The following is a 17,910-nucleotide window of genomic DNA, read 5'->3' on the forward strand; positions in this document are numbered from 1 at the left end:
TTCTGCCCACTTTTGGAGTTCAGGCCGCATTTTGGAGATCTCCTGCAGTTTAACTTGGAGAGAGAATCCACCAATTTATTTTGTAACGCGCTTGTCCACGGCGTAATACAGCACAGTAAAACAAAGGTATAAATTGCAATTGATTATTTAATTGTTTAACTAGGTTTTATAAATAATTTCCATGAGAGTTCAAGATAAATCTTTTAATCTTACTATTGGAGCTGAAATGATTATTAAACAGCAAGCACAATGCAAAAGCCACAAGTGAGTGCACAGTGTCCGATTTCACTCACTTGTTTTCATTCACTCATTCGAGTGGACTATATTAGTGGATTGATGTAGTGAGTGAATGAGGGTGTCAGTGCATATAAGTGTATTTTGTTGTACTTTATTGACATCCGCCGATTGTTGAATGTCGCGCGTGAGACTCCTCCCTATATAGCGCCATATGTATATTGTGTTTACAACATTATATAGTTGATTTGTCACTGTTTTGTTTGCTTTCATGCTCATTATAGCTGATGCAAGTTATGTTAAGTATTTCCCGTGACATATTTTAATGTTGTATCAAGTTATTTCACTGCTAATGACTCGAATCATATCATAAAATGTGCCTCAGTCGCGTCTAGTGTAGTAATATCGCCTACTTATGGGCTATCAATGACTGCGATAACTATTTGCACTGACATGGTGATCAACTGCCTTAATTTGTAGGTTATTTTTATACTCGAAAGGATTGCTTTTACATGATAATTGTTTGTAAATGTATCATTTTAATAATTACTCATGTAAGATTATTTTTGTATTCTGCAGCTTCGCGTCAGGTGGTTTTTTCCCTCCGCCTTGTGTATTTAAAATCCTTTAATGCACGACAAACTGTTGATTATCCCTAGTGTAATTGTTTGTATTTTTAATGTGTCATCACAGATACTTGTCCATTCTATTAATGTATTATTCTTATTTTATCAGTCCATGTGCGGAAATAACCAAAATGAGCATCCCTGCAATGTTTGTTCAGGATTTGTTTACCAAAATGAGCATCCCTGAAAGCAGAGTCTCTTCATTAATCAGAGTGATTTCCTGCTGGATCTTTACTCACTCGTGGAAAGCTATGAGATTAGCAGGAGTGTCATTCCAGAAATACTGCCAGTTTTGCTTTCAACACCTTATGTCTGGATCATAGATCTCTCACAGAGAAAGAGCTCCGTCCTCCTGGAAGTGCTGAAACTACAAACACAGAAGAAACAAGTGAACCTGAGCGGATGTTCAGAGGAAGAGAGTGAAGTGATGAGTTTCCTTCAGTGTCTGCCCTACATCTCACAGCTGAGGTGAGAAAATCTTACTCTGGTTGGTGTTTATTTTGTGACTCTCATGTCTTTTCTTGACTTTCTTTAATCATGGCTTTCGAGTCCTCAGGCTGTTCATTTGTTTCACCTCCCTCAGTTTGTGTTATAAATTGAAACATGTTTAAGTTCTTAATGAGTCTTTTAGAATTTGCTCAGAAAATTCAATGCATAGTTAATTTATTTTTCCAATTGTAGTGGTCATGTTAAGTTCTGTAGTGATTTTAATCAAGTATTTATTGTGTTTTTCAGATGTTCTGAGAAGTGTTTGTTAACTCTAGTTAAATTGGTCCAGTTAAGAGAGAATCCAGAGCTGGTGACTTCACTGTTTGAGGTTCTTGACTTCTCCCTCAGTTTGGAAAGACATTTACCCAATAAAACCTGCAGATCTGTGGGGAGATTCTTACGTTTCTCTTCTGAAAGACTCAACCTCACTCTAAAACCTAAAAACATCTCTATCAGAGGAACAAGGCTTCTCTTCAGACACATCACAAACATACACACACTCAGGTACAGACAGCATTAGAAATGAACTTAAAGGCACAATATGTTTCACTGCTAGAGATCATTTATTCAAAACAATAACAAAGATGTAGCTGGATGAGACAGTGACAGAGAGTGGAGTCATGGGATTTGGGTTATTTTTTGGCAGAACCCTTAGCCAATGATCATGCATAATTATGGCACATCGTGAATGTGTAAAACAAACAGCTGTGGCTTGCTAGATGCTGGCAGAGATTGTTGGCTTTGGCGCTACCACTGGTTTCTTTCAACAACTGAAGGTTTTTTCAAAAAGGACACAGACCATTTCACTGGTTAAAATTGTGAATTTCTCTTGATTTAAACATTGTTGGTTACATTTAGCATAATGTTAGCACATCGGTTAACAAAATATCTAGAGGTTTTGGATATTTTATTGAAAAAATCAAAATATTGTGCCATTTTTAACATTTCAAATGCATTTTTTTTTTTTGTTGTTGTTGTTGTTTCATTTAATCAGTGTTTTTTTGTTTGTTTGTTTCAGGTTGAGTGGTTATATGGTTGTGAGAGCAGTGCAGGCATTGAGATCTATGAAGGTTCGAGCTCCCATCACTGTTAATAAACTCACACTTGATCCAAATGTGGAACAACAGTCAGAGAGGAATCAGTCCAGAGTCCTGAGCAGCTTAGCCATTCTTCTGAGACTCTGGACTGTCCAGTGTTTGAACTTGAGTGGATGCAAGATTCAGTCTGTTTCTGTGTCTGTCCTACTGTGTCACCAGGGACCAGTGACTCTCAGGTCTGACTGTTGTAAACATTTCAAGTTTTGATTTTATATCAGTAATAATAATATACAAATATAATAAACTCTCTGTGTGTGTGTGTGTGTGTGTGTGTGTGTGTGTGTGTGTGTAGTCTGTCTGACGTGACTCTCCAGAAGATGGTTGAATGTGTCTATGAAGCTCAGGAAGATGAACTGACTGAATGCTTCCTGCAGAAAGTGAACAATGATCTGACTTCCTGTTCCCTAAACTGGGAAGAGTTTCATTATTTCCTGCAGCACAGAAATCAACAAATCACTGTGAACCTCAGAAAGAGTAACATTCAATGCAGAATCAATGAAATTCTGCCATTCCTGAACCAGATTCAGTTTAAACGGTAAAAACTAATTATTTCTTTGAGAAAATCTGCATGTAAAATGTATTGGTTTTCATTTTTGTGCAGAAAAACATAAACTTAATAGTATGATTAAAAATACAGCAATTTAATAACAATAAATATGATGTGTCTGTACAGTATGAGCTCTGTCTTCATGCTGTGTGTAATCAGAGAGATCTATGAGTCCGGCTCTGCTGGTTTTGTGTCCGGTCTGTTGAGTTCAGTGGAGAACTACATTAATCTGCAGTGCAGAGATCTGGACTCTGTTCACTGTGACGCCCTGCGCTTCACACTGCAGCACTGCACTGCAGCTTCACTCAACCTACAGTGGACCTCCATACCAGAGGAAGAGCTGGAGAGCATTCTGCCTCTCTTCACACAGTATCGTCACTCACAACAGTAACATAAAGACAGTAAGGTGTGTGTCTGAGTGTCACAATGTTAACCAAAGTTATTTGAACTGTTATTGAAATGGCAATATCTGGGTTAAAATGCTTTAGGTTTGAATCAGAAGCACTTTGTTGATCACAGTGTCATCCATTAATAATAATCATCCCTTGATGAAATTAATATTTATCTACACAACTAATTTCAAGCATTTAAAGATGAAATGTTTTAGCCGTGAAAAACAAATTTGGTCATGTGTGCCCAAACTAGTAGTTCATATTGTTGTACAACAGAGTGAAAATCATTAAGGGTAATGGCGTTAAGTGTGTTTGTCTCATTTACATGTTTCTGTTTAGCAGAAATTTTTATCTAAAGTAACTTGCAAATGAGGAATCCAGGCAGTGTGTTGTGTTTAATATCAGTGTGTGTTTGTATCTGTAGGCTCTTCAACAACAGTATTGAATTCAGAGAAATCTTCAGCACAGACCCACGATTTGAGATCTGCTGATGTAAACTCTCTCTGGAATCAGGTCAAATAACAAGTGGGGAATAATGAAGTAATGGGTGTAAAAAGTTTTGAGGAATCTGCCCATCAGAGTCCCAAAGAAAAATCAAGCCAACAGATTGTAAACCACATTTTTTTTTTTTTTTTTTTTTTATCATCACTTTAAATCATAATCAACTTTTTCAATATCCACTTTGTTGCAGTTGAAAGCAACAACAATTTGTTAAAAAAGCATGTGCATTGATTTAGCTGATCTTCAGCTCTTCATGCTAAAGAAGAGACAGATCATTTGCAAGCAGGAAGTGTTTCACTGTCTGAATTGCAAACACAATACAAGAGAGACATTATAGTCAGGAAATCACACTGACCTCATTCCTGTGACTGAAATGTTTGGCAGGAGGGTCAGAATCACTTTTGTTTTTACACCTACAGTATTAAATGACCTGGTACTAAAGCAGTTAGGATATGTCACAACTCTATACAGATGTTTACTGGCAGATTTTTTTTTTAATTAATTAAATTTTATTTATTATTTATTTGATAAGTTTATTTTTGTGTTGAATCCTGTGTAGTGTTCTTGGCCAGTATTAAACCGTGGATATGATGCAAAACGACAATTGAAGTTAGTTATTTATTATGTTTATCAACATTTTACTTAAGCGTCTGTTCACACTCATAACTTAAATCCTGGCAAAATGCAACGTTCTGCCCGGGTCTATGATTACAGTACAGTAAAAATTAAATTCACTATTCTCTGTACTCTCAGCTGATTTGCAAAACAGTACAGGGGTGTAAAAAGTACTCCAAAATTATATTCAAGTTAAAACTAGGGTAGACCAGTTCAGTTGGTACACTTTTTGCTTTTTCCATTATCACAGCAAAACTAGGGACTAAAAATACATTTTTCGTATGACGTTTCCTTTGGGCTACTTGTCTACTAAAATAATAATAATTATTAACATCATATTAACAGTAGGTCATATTTGCTACAATTAGCTCAACTTCAACAGTTTTTATTTCCATTCATAACCTAATAAATATAAAAACACTAAACATAATAAATAAATGATACATTGTGTCTCAACTGTACCCCGCTGACCACCTCAAACATTTCTCTAGATTTTACAGCGATGTTAAAAAAAAATAAAATAAAATAAAATATTCTACTCTTTTCCCTTTCTAGCTTGTACTTATCTGAACAATGCCTGTTTTATGGTATTATGAGCACTTCCTATGTCGTTTTGCCTCTTTAGGACAAATCGCTTGACATATTCCCCACTTGTAAGTCGCTTTGGATAAAAGCGTCTGCTAAATGAATAAATGTAAATGTACTAAAGAAATATATAAGATATGAATATAAAGTGTATATAAAAATTGCACATCAAAAGAAACCAGTAATACATCACTAGGCACTAGGTTTATTGAGTCAATGAAAGATAACATATGCGTAGTATCCTTTAAGAAAGAAGACATTTTCTCACAATACGGTCTCATAAAAAAATCCACAAAAGTAGATACTGAAGACATTAATGAGCCAATACCGGCTACTATTGGAGGACCTGGTGGGGATTCAAGACTTTGTGAATTTATATAAAATAGGGTTCTTGATTTTTAATCATTAATCATTAATCATTAATTCCAGTTCTCTTTTTGTAATTTGCTCCATATTAAACATTGAATCAAGAACAACATGAATTTCATTTTTAAACATTTCAGTAGGGTCACTCGAAAGTTTTTCATTAAAGTCCACATCCCAGAGTTGTCTTTCACATTCCCTTACATCAGTGGTTCTCAATCCTGGTCCTGGGGGTCCACTGCTCTGCATATTTTGCATGTCTCCCTAATTTAACACTTCTGATTGAGATCATTAGCTCATTAGTTCAGTTCATGGATCTCTCTCCTAATGAGTTGATGATCTCAATCGGGTGTGTTAAATAAGGGAGACATGCAAAATGTGCAGAGCAGCGGACCCCCAGGACCAGGATTGAGAACAACTGCCTTACATAATCAACATTATTCTGAATGACAATCACCCCTCCCTTATCTGCTGGTTTTACAACAATTGTCCATTTGTAAATCATGTAAGGCATTTTGTTCTTCTCTGGTTAAATTGTCATATCTTAACTGTGTATCCTTAAGTAAAATCCCAACATCATGTTCAACTAGTCTACAAAATATTTCAGTGGATGCATTTCGGTTCATCGGTGGATTAAAGGTACTCTTTGGTTTAAAAGGAGTTATACTATTGTCCGCTTGAGTGGATAATGAACCATATTTTTTTGTTGTTGTGATTGTGAGCCTTAATTCCGTAATTCCTTAATTCTGATGTTTCTAAAGAATTTAAACAAATCCATTTCAATATTAAAATCAGTTTCTTCAAAATTAGGGACAAATGATAGTCCCTTAATCAGATGTGTCTCACCGATATGTGAGAGACATTTAATATCTTACTGGAGTGGTTGAACATCGTCACTTCCTGGTGACATGTTTGGTTATAAGAAATGAGTCATAAACTGTTTTGAGAGACATTTACATGTTTGTTTACCTTAATCCAGTGTTTTGGTTCATTACTTGTTTGATTTATATCTGTTTAACAGTAATGCAAAACTGTTAGGGGGTAAAAAAATAGTAATGCCACAATAATCACACTTCTGGAAGAGCAGATTGTTGTGGAGGAACAAAATGATCGTACACATTTTGGAAAAATAAATTAATAAATAAAAGATTACATAAAGATACATATGTGTTCACTTTTATCCTGCACTTTTGTTATGTTCTTTTCTGATTAATGGCTGCTTAGCATTACTGTAAAACTTTGAGAAAATACCATTGCTGCAGACTCAGAATTAACTACATTCTACTATTTCTTTTCTTGTTCGAATAGTAGCTGTTTTAAAAGATGTAATATTCACAAAATATGTTGTGGTAAATTAGAACTGTCTTCTTTTTGCTTGAGTCCACAGACGTGTTACTGTTTGTAATTAGACATGATTAAAATGTTTTATAGATGTTCAGGTCTGACTGAACCAATTTGGACATTTTTAGAACCTGTGGTAAGTTCAGATGTGTAAACCTCAAGACATAACTGATTGCCTTTTCACGATGTTACAGAATAGGTGTGACTATTTTATATGCAGGCGTGTATACTTAAATTATATTAACACATTAAATTGAATTAACATATAGTAAAAACATCCAGAAGATTACACTTTTAGACATCCAGGGACAGGCAGAAAAGATGTGCAATTCACGTTAAGATAACATCAAAGACGTCGGTTCAAGTTTCATTTTGGAACTATTTTTGGTAACGCTTTAGATTACAGCCCGCAATGTACTGCGTAATTAAACAGAATTTACAGTGTTGTGAATTTGACTCATTGTTTTTTTTTTTGTTTGTTTTTTTTTCCTTTGTACTACATATCCCACAATTCCTAGTCAACTTCATTTAGGGTCAACTCCATATATGGTGCACTACATTACCCATATTCCCCTGCTTAAGGTCTATAGACCTCACTTTCTTCCTTTGTTCCTTTCTTGTGTGGGTGTTTGAATGGGCACCCAACCATGTCCTTTGAGTCCTTCGCTTTGGATATGTTAAGCAAGTTTGTTTTTCAGTTGTATAGTTTAAATTTGTTTATTTGTGTTTAGTTGTTTAATCATTATGTGGATTATGTACAACACTGATGTTTATTGATGAGTTATTTGTATGATTTTGATTTCTTTTTATATATTGTTTGTAGTGACCTAAAAACCATCCTGTTTATCCTGGGCATCCACTCCATCATATTTATCATGGTAGTCCTGCATCATGTGAATTCCTGCACTGCATTTGATGTCAGTGGCTAAAGATGTATTGTTCTTCACAAAGTGGCATTAAAGATAGCAAAGGACTGCATTTTCTCCAGGTAAATGGAGACATGTAGGTAAATGGAAACAATGGTTGGGGGATAAGGGGTAATGACTTAGAAAATTAAAAGTATTTATACTGTTAGTATTTCATAAGTAAGGTGTAGCTATTCTAAGATTACGTGGTATGCGTGACCTACTATGTGCTATGCAACAACAGTGTGATTTAGAACAAGTTGCTGTAAGAAATAGTGATGAGGACGTTGAAGATCTTGTTGAAGAATAACTTTTATTACAGCGTAGCAGTGACAAAGTACAAGCAGCATTTCGGATTCAGCGGAGTGAGAATGAACCCCGAGCATCCTGAGCTCAAACATTTTATACTGCATTACGTTCATCTTCCTGCTAGACGTGTAAATTAAGTTTCGTCTTGAATGTAAATTGTCGATAACAAGGAAAGTGATAGCCTTCCGTTCACACATCTTTGGTAGTCTTTCAGGTGGGAACAACCAAACGTTAAGGTGATAAGATTATCTAGAATCCCTAGCAATTCTATTCATGTACCCTATTATTCAGCAGATGGTTCTTCATAGCCTACTGCCGCTTCCATGCTACAGGTACAAAGTAACTTTTCAGAGATGATATTTACATATTATTGAGATTGGAACAAATTATCTTTATAATAATTAAGATCTTTGTAGAGAATAGAGAGTCTAATGCATATCTTGGAATTTCTTAAATTACCTTATTGTAATAACACAAAATATATGATGCAGTATTTATTTTTACACTACGTACTGGGTACTTTGATAGTATTATTACAACATATATATTATACAACATTGATACAAATAGTAAACTGTAGTATACTATAGTATAATTTAGTAATTTTACTTAAGAATGTATGCTATAGTATTTATTAGTGTTTCTTTATGTGGGATCATGGAGATTACTGAACAACACCACTGAAATTATGTAATGAGTTTCTGCTATGATTTGGTTTCGAAATTTTACCTGATGAATTGTATATACTCACCTCCACAGAGAGTCACGTGAGCAGCATTGTACTGTCGAAGTGCAATACAGTGAAAAACTACAGATTACCTTCCAGCTGCTCCCAGGATATAACTTTCTTGTACTTTGTATACGTGGTTGTAAATTTGTTTTTTTCTCTATTCTGTTCTTGGAAAAGTCCTGTTAAAATTTTGTTAAATAATAAAAATATTTCTTTGTTAACTTGAGGTCTTTGAACCTTGCATTTGACTATGTAATACAGGTCATTGTTAATAACTTTGAAACATATCTATTGTAGCATTACTAAAATTGTTTAATGTTACACTTACATGGTAACTACAGGTAACAAGCAATCACTTTAAATTACAGCCCGCAGATGTTACACTTACACAATAACTACATATAATAAGGGTGTATGTTTGCACAGTAGTTGTGTATTATGATGTTATATTTATATGTTATATCATGGGAGCATCTGGAAACAGGCAACCTATAGTTTTTCCACTGTATTGCACCTCGACAGTACAAAGCTGCTCACGTGAATTGCTGTGGAGATGCAATACTCTTTCATCAGGTAAATTTTCATATGGAAATTTCTATACCAAATCATAGCAGAAACTCATTACATAATTTCCCCATATTTCAGTTGTGTTGTTCAATAATCTCCATGATCCCATATAAAGTACATAGTGTAGAAATATACTGCATCATATTTTTTTGTGTTATTACTATATGTCAACTTGTTCTAAATTATACTGTTGTTGCCTAACATAGTAGATCATGCATAACATGTAATCTTAGAATAGTTAAACCTTACTTATGAAATACTAACAGTATAAAAGTTCAAACACATTTGGTGGCCTGTGTGATTTTCATTACTGCTCCTCTGAACCTAAATACTGGTCCAGCATACCTCAATCTGAGAGTGACACGAGTGTTACATGCATGAGCAGAATTAATTGTTTTTTTTTTTTTTTTTTTTTTTTTTTTATAAAGAATGCATACATTATACAGTACACACCAGGATGAATACATGATCAAATACTTTTTTTAGGCACAGATTGCATGTGTTATGATTTCATAGCCCACTGAGTGTGATGGGCAAAAAGAGTTCACTAACGACACTCCAGAGTTCGAACGTTGATGTAAACATTTCCTGGAAAAGGAAAAGGACTGAATTTTGTTCAGGCAGACAGAAGGAAACCACAACATTATTCTCCACACATTTCTGACACTTCATCTCATTGTTGGTTCTCATACACCGATAAAGAGGCACTATTGCATTAATGTTTTTAAATTCTTGTTCGAGAACGCTGCGCCTGTCATTCTGCCAGACATCTTGGAAGACAAAAACATTACTTTTTTCTTTTCTTATATTCATCCAGTTTCTAAGGCCTTCCAGAATACTGTCGGCACTCTGAAGGCATGTTTTCACACAAGGTGAGTTGTACGAATAAAACACTACACAGTCCGCATTGGATTTTTCATTTAAAAGCTTGTCCATGAGAGATGTACCTACAGGATAGAGCAGAACATGCTCAGCGTGTTCATCTTTTGTTTTACTTATTGGAACTGGCCGTGAAGCAATAACATTTTTTGATGATGTGCAGAGGTCACATTTAATTTTCCCATTAAGAAGATTTCTCACATTTGCAGCATCTACCAAGTTGAACTCATTCTGGATATCAGATTTTTCATTTGTACACTGATCCTGGTGGACAGCGATTGCAAGTGCATACTGAAAATTTTTTTTCCCTTGCTTTGGCTGGACACTGGAAGAAATTTAAATAGCATTGGTCATCACAATTCTAAGGAAACATAGCATTTTCTTTGTTCCATGTGCATTTTGACAAGTTTACATGCACTCTACTAATTCAAAACTGAATATATTCAACAACTTTTTGCATAAATGTACCTACTTGTCATAAAAATACTGGGTCATTTTTTGAAGGCACACAGTGTTCACACCCTGAATGCCTCGAACATGCAGATGAAGAAGACAGAAGAAGATGATAAGACCCCTCAGTGGTACCACATATGCCTAAAGTGAAAACATCACCCATTTCAGCCCAAAACTTGAGTTAAATTCATCCAGTAGATGATCTGAAGAACCAGAGTGTTTAAACTTAGAAAAGAAAAGTAAGTTTACTCATTAAATTGAAGCTTACCATTGCGGCTTTTGACTTTTGATTTCAGAGATGAAGTGCAGTTGTTTACCTTCTGATAGTGCTGATGATCGGGGGAGATGAAGCATATATAAAGACCCAAATGTAAGTTTATCATTTACTAAGTCGATTAGTGTTTAACTTTTGTGCTTCTCACTTTTGATTAAGTTAACTTATAATCTGTGACGTCCTCTGTATTGATTTAGGGAAAAGCAACAGAATTATGTAGAATTAATGCAAATGTGGCACAATATGGTACAGCATGACCATACACAATAAACAAAATAAACAGTTTAATAATTATTACACAAAACAATTAATTAAAAAACATTTATTTAGCCAAAACATTACAAAAACGTCAACTCACCCTCAAGCTGATCCAAAATGTAAATATCTTTGTTTTGCTAAACAGGAAGATCTTTGGAAAAATGTAGATTACCAAACATATCTCAACCCCTACTGACTAGAACTTTTTTCCAAATATGGTAGTAAATTTGTGGTAAAGCTGCTTTGCAACATGAAAAGCGCTATACAAATATCCTACTTTGTGTTCAGCAGAATTTTAATCTCGCATGTAACACAATTGTTCACGAAAAAATAACTTAATTTTAGCATTTACTTTCAATTTCAAGTGTAAAATGGCAAAACATGCTGGGAAGTAGAAATCCCAACCCAGTTCCAGTTAAATTTAAAGCAGCAGTCTGCAACTTAAACCTCTTTGTCACCATCTCGGTTTGAAACCAGCAATTGCAGTTATTTATGGAATAATCATCTTTATGTGTGTAACGTAGTGAGGGAGACATGAAGTGGGTGGATCCATGGTAAAAAAAACAGGTATATGAGGAGCAAGACACAAGAGTAGTCTGTGAAGCAGGTGAGGGTCGATGAACGGTGAATGTTATCCAAGGGGCAAGGAAAAAGGGCGAGACAGAACAAACGATACAACAAAGCATAAATTCAAAACACAGAGAACTAAACAAGAACACTGGAAACTGGGACAAGGCTTCGTATGAAAGGTAACACAATACAATACTCAGCCAATACTGAGCGGAAGTCCAAGACTTATATAGGGTCTCTGATTGGCTGCAGACGATCAGCGCAATGGCTGATGGGAAATGCAGTCCAGGGTGTGGTGCAACAGTCAGTGTAATGTAAATGTGAGAGGGTGACATCTGGTGGTGATCGGACTGAAGCTCACTGGCCAGATTCGTGACAAGGTGTGTTGAGCTTGGGCACTCTCATCATTGTTCAAGAGCAGGTTAAAGCTACACATACCAAACTTAAGGGTGAGTGCTCTGACCAAGACTTAAGTGACCTGATGGATAGTGTAGAAGAAATGGAAACAAGTAAAAAAAATGTGTATGAGCTTATAAGATCAGTTCAATCCATTCCTTCTACTGAAATTAGAAGAAAAATTGATTCCTGTACAGCAGTAATAGTGAATATAATGAGGCAGATGAAAGTGCGTATGAGTGAAGTAGGATAAGAGGAATTTGATGCTAATGCAGAAAATGCAAGAATTCATATGGTGCTTGACAAAGAATATGCTCAGTCAATATTTACGAGCTTCAAGTCTATTCGTAGTCACCACTCAAGCTGCCCATCAGAACAGCAGAGCATCATCACAAAAAGAGTAGAGTGTGCCGCACAGTTGGCTGCAAAGCAAGCAGAGATGAAGATGGAGGAGGCTATTGCTACTCAAAGGCTAGAACTTAAAAGACTGGAGTATCAGAGAGATCTTCAAGTAATAGCTGCAAAGGTCAAGGTATACTCTGAAGCTAAATTCCTGTAATGGTAGTAGAGCAGCAAGCATTGAGGTAGCCAACTGTCCTTTAGCATCTTCCAAGGAAATTAAGAAGGAACACACATATAAGACAGATAACAAAAAACAGTCAAACCATACTAATGGTGAAGCATCAGCAGTACAAGCCTTGCATGACACAATGGTTCTCAGCAAACTTCCTGTACCTGTACCTCGGTTTTCTCAGGGGACCCACTTAAGTTCTTAGTGTGGAGAACAAGTTTCAAGGCATTAATAGAAAGGCGTTGCAGAAATCCAGCTGATAAGTTGTTCTACCTACAAAAATATGTCAGCGGTGAAGCTCAGTCTGTATTAGAAGGAAGCTTCTACAGAAAGTGCGATGAAGCCTATGATCAAGCATGGGAAGCACTGAATTCTCGGTACGGCCATCCATTTGTAATCCAGCGTGTGTTCCAAGAGAAACTAAATCACTGGCCAAAGATTGGTTTGAGAGAATCTGTTAAATTGAGACAATTCAGTGATTTTCTGACAGCCTGCAGCAATGCAATGCCACACATTAAAAGGCTTCAGGTGTTAAACGACTGTGAGGAAAATCAGAAAATGCTACAAAAACTTCCTGACTGGCTGACGTCTCATTGGAATCGGCATGTAACAAAACAGCTAAGATGATTGGAGGAATACCCTACTTTCAAGGAGTTTACTGATTTTGTGCCACAAGAACCTGAAATAGCTTGCAACCTTGTAACGACCTTTCATGCCCTAAAGCTGGCTGAAGAGAAGCCATCTAGAGAAGTCAAGTGCTCAAAGTATAATGCATTCGTCACTAATGTGAAAGCATCAAATAAATTAAGAATAGTGTCAAAAACATACAGCGTTGGAATAAGCAACTCAGTTGATTCAAACAGATCCAATAAAGTCAACACTGCAAATTCAGGTTCAAACCCAGTCACTTGCAGGTTTTGTGTAATTATAGGCTGTTTCATAACTTAGTTACATAGTAAGTACATTTTGTTTCATGTAAGTACAACAGCTACTACTAAGTACTTAATTAGGTAATTACTCTGTATTATGACACCTTAAAATAAAGTGTTACCGAATAAACATTGGCAGGGCCTTTGAAAGGTGGCATGAACGAGGAAGGAGCGATAGAGGTGTGCAGATAACATTAGCCATGGGACCAACAGGAAACAACAATGACATGGGTAAAGCCCACCGCACAGCAAGACTCAGATGGTCACGACAAGTTGCAGCAACATATGCCCAAGATAGAAGTAGGGATCCTGAGATCGAGAGATGTTGAGATCGAGAGCCCGAGGAAAGAGGCAGAACCTTAGGGAGGGCCAAGTGGGCCGTAGCCGAAGGAGTTTAGGAGTTTAATGTGGTTTTCACTCCCGTATTTTACTGAAATTTTACTGATTCTCTGTACAGAATGTGATTAAGCACTAACAGGGGAACTGACAACCAAATGTATCAGAAGCTTGCACTTGGCCCTAGTCTAGTCGTTGTTTAGTTTGTATTTTGTTCATGTTTGCAAACTACATTTGGGTTCACGTCTACTTGCCATCAGTGGACTTTGTTACGCTAACAATAAAGATTAACATACCTGTTTACAAACCTCCTTATTTACTTTAAGGTCCACTGTAGGGCAGTGATGCATGTCCTTCTATAAAATTGTCCACGCTTACAGAAGTTGTTTTTTTAATCTCTGGGTTATATAAGCAGGACTAAAGGTTATTCACATTGATTTGGGGAAACTTATTCCCATTCCAAACATTCAGTGAGGACAGACAAATTGTTTCTCATTGGACACACTTTGCATACTTCATTAAAATGCAAGCATAACAGTTAAAGGTGTCAAAAGCAATAACCCACCTGCAGAAAGTGCACAATGTAAAATGGGTTTAAAAGGGTTCACAAACTCTAGATGGCGCAGGCTGACGGGCGTTAATGTAACTGATGATATTCACAGGCTTATACCACTTGGCACAAGCTGATTGGTTCACGTCGCGTACGCAACTAAAGTTTGAACCTTTACCTTTAAATGGCTGGTTGGCATTCACTGGAGCCTTTCGCAGTACTGCGCTTTCAGAGTTCCTCTGAAACCCAGCTAGATAAGTAAACGTTCTCACTCTTATTTTAGTGCTGTATTGCGTTCGTCAGCTTACATTTCTAAAACTAGAAAACATATAGTCGTAAAACTATGCGCAGGTTTTTCGCGAGAGAAGTAATTACTAAGCATGCTGTGTTCATATTAGCAGCAGCAGCACCTTATAGTTCATGTTTATGTAAATACAACGCCAAGTGAAACCGTAAAGTGAAGGGGATTACCTTTTTTTGTCCGAAACCTTTTATGTTTTAATATTATCTTGAGTATTCTCATCTATATTAAGTGCGAATGTGTTGATTTCAGAAGATGCACGCCACAGTGGGATTGGCTGCAGTGGCGTTCACAGTTTTTTTTTTTTTTTTAAATATAGTTTTAAGTCAAGGCGAACTTGTATAACGGTCTTCGTTTAATGTCCTATTGTCATCAGGCTACTTCTTAAACCAAAACAACTTAAATGAGCAAAATAAATAATATACGTGTACTCGTGGCGCATTGCAATCCACTTCAGAAGGGAGCGCTCGCTCTTAAAGGGGCCACATCTGTATTTCACTCATTACATTTGGTTCAGCCATAGTGAAGAGTCTATTATGAAAGTCACGTTTAGTGGTAGTTTAAAGATAATGAATCATGAATTTGTTTAAATTTAAAGATACCACTACCAATAATAAATTGGTTCAGATTAGTAGCCCATTTACATAGCAGCATAATAGTAGGGCACTTTTAAACTTGGAATTTATCTATTTGTTTATTCAGCAGGGTTAACAGCAATTCTAGTACTTTCATAGAGTGTAGCAGCAGTATCCATAGAAATTCAGATTACGTTATTAGCAAATTATTAATAGCTGCATGCATAGCAATTAAATGTTTTATTAGTAGCAGTAGTAGGTAGACCGTAGTTGCTGAAGTTTCAATGGCTGAACATGGATACGTGAACTCTTCAAGTGAATAGGAATTATTTGCATTTTGTTTATTTATAAAAGGGGCTCTAGCAATTAGAAGTACTTCTACAGCTGTAGCAGCAGTATGCATAGCTAGATGCAATATTAGAAATTATATTAGCAGCAGCTGTCACGCTCAGACGAAGCACACGAACAACGACGTAAATAAACGAAAGGTATTTAATAAATCCAACGGGGAACACAGGAGACACAGGAACACAGGGTAGTAACATCAACGTCCGACAAAGCAAGAGGGGAAACACACGCTATATATACACACAGACTGATTACAGACACAGGTGTAGATAATGAGGGAGAAACCAAAACACACAGAACTGCAGGGGAGATAATGGGAGAAACCAACTAGAAAGTCCAGGGGTGTGACATTACCTCCCCCTCCCGGAAGGCGCGTCCTCGCGCCGACAAACAGGGACAACAAGATGTACAAAGTCTTAGGAGGGGGCTTCGGTGGAGGACGGACTCCTGGGAGGAGGGCAAACGATGGAGTCCAGGGTGATGACGGGATATTCCATGGAGGTGATGATGGAGGGAGGAGCCAAGGAGGTGACAGGAGGGGGCTGGAGCAGGAGGAGCCAGGTAAGACCCAGACCGCAGCCATGATGAAGCCCCACGGTGGAGCCGATGGAGGGAGGAATCATGGTGGAGGAAAGGCTGGCGACTCTATGGGGCCGACCGACGGAGGCGGAGCAGGTGGTGGTAGAGCCCGAGGCGGAGACGGAGAGCCGATGATCCTTGGCAACACCGAGGATCCGGAGGGCCCAGGCGGAGCCCAAGGCTCTGGTGACCGAGGCGGAGGCAGAGATCCGGAGGTCCGCGGCGGAGCCGGAGCAACTGAGGACCGAGGCTGTGCCTGTGGGAGGGAGGAGGTCCACAGAGCCGGAGGGACGGAGTGACAAGGCGCAGCCAGAGGAGTAGAGTCCAGAGGCGAAGGTGGGGTGATGACTGACCAGGGCGGAGCCGGAGGGACGATGGAGCCCGGTGGAGCTGGTGGACCGACGGGCGACGGTGGAGACGAGGGAGCTGAGAGACGGGGTGGAGCCGCAGGGTCGGAGGGCCGAGGTGGAGTCCAGGACTCAGAGGCTGGAGGCGAAGATGAGGGATCCTCCAGCCATGACACCGATGGAGACTGGCAGACCTGCAGCGAACCCACCGCACAGATGGTGGGCTGAGGGTGAGCAGATGGGCTGCCAGGAGACAGCGGTGGCGGGACTGAGGCCGCAGAAACAATAGACAGAGGGAGGGTGGGTGGGAAATCCAGGCAGTCAGGTAATTTAGATGGTGGAAGAAGAGCGGGCATGTCTTTATATACATCTTCAGAGAAATTAATCAGATCTTGTTCTAGGTTGTCAGGCAGTTTAGATGGTGGAAGAAGAGCAGCATGTCTTCATATATATCTTCAAAGACATTAGTCAAATCTTGTTCCAGAAAAATTTGTCCCAGATCCAGGCGTTGCTCACCCTCAGCGGTGGTGCAGTGGGCGGTGCTGTCCTCAGCACCCTCACGCCCATCAGGAACGTCCACCGTCGCGGGAATTGTGGCCGGCTCTCGCACCTGGTCAGACGCAAATTCCTCCAGCTCCGTAGCGATCGCTCGCTCTGTCGCTCCGATGGGCAATGGCTCCTCGGTCGCGCTGGTAGCGTGGGATCCATCTGCGGTGGGCTCGGGCTCGGGCTCCGCGTGTCGGGGTGGTGGTTGGCTGGGTTCTGGGTCCAGAGTGGCACTAGCGAGATTCTCCAAGGAACAGGCGGGGAACGAGGGTTTGTTTCTCGCCAGTGTCCACTCCACAAATGCGGCAAAATCCGCTCGAGGGCCGTCCTCGGACGACGGCGCTCTGCATGATGCGTTGAGGCTGGCGTTATAAAATGCACAGAGCGCGTCATCCGGGTAGCTGGTGGTGTGAGCTATTAGCTGGAACATGATGGTATATCCCTCGAGCGGTAGATCCCCCTGCTTCAGCCGAAGGAGGATGAATTCTGGACGGAATAAGGAAGCCATAGGGGAAACACAACGGAAACAAAAAACTGAGGAAAAAGTAACGGAAAATAAAACAGAGGGGAAGGTACGAAAAAACTGTTTCGGTCGGACGTTCTGTCACGCTCAGATGAAGCACATGAACAACAATGTAAATAAACGAAAGGTATTTAATAAATCCAACGGGGAACACAGGAGACACAGGAACACAGG

At 38.5% G+C, this 17,910-nt stretch overlaps 2 protein-coding genes across 2 annotated transcripts in view; one reads left to right on the plus strand and one right to left on the minus strand.

Annotated features, from left to right (window-relative positions):
• Positions 1-3,876, plus strand: part of LOC127162777 (uncharacterized) — a 180,954-nt gene extending 177,078 nt beyond the window's left edge. Inside the window, exons 3-8 of the mRNA XM_051105624.1 lie at positions 1,054-1,328; positions 1,596-1,853; positions 2,368-2,622; positions 2,739-2,981; positions 3,120-3,362; positions 3,810-3,876. Of these exons, the coding sequence (XP_050961581.1) occupies positions 1,054-1,328; positions 1,596-1,853; positions 2,368-2,622; positions 2,739-2,981; positions 3,120-3,362; positions 3,810-3,876 (1,341 nt within the window). The remainder of the gene's footprint in view (positions 1-1,053; positions 1,329-1,595; positions 1,854-2,367; positions 2,623-2,738; positions 2,982-3,119; positions 3,363-3,809) is intronic.
• A 5,812-nt stretch (positions 3,877-9,688) lies between these two features.
• On the minus strand, positions 9,689-10,956 carry LOC127161534 (uncharacterized). Its single transcript, XM_051104279.1, has 3 exons — positions 10,902-10,956; positions 10,653-10,774; positions 9,689-10,505 (listed from the first exon to the last, which is right to left on the minus strand). Exons 1-3 carry the CDS (start codon positions 10,902-10,904, stop codon positions 9,812-9,814), a joined length of 819 nt encoding a protein of 272 aa, XP_050960236.1. The 5' UTR covers positions 10,905-10,956; the 3' UTR covers positions 9,689-9,811.
• Between the last annotated feature and the right edge of the window lie 6,954 nt (positions 10,957-17,910).

Source organism: Labeo rohita, chromosome 3 (genome assembly GCF_022985175.1).
Source record: "Labeo rohita strain BAU-BD-2019 chromosome 3, IGBB_LRoh.1.0, whole genome shotgun sequence".
NCBI lineage: Eukaryota > Metazoa > Chordata > Actinopteri > Cypriniformes > Cyprinidae > Labeo > Labeo rohita.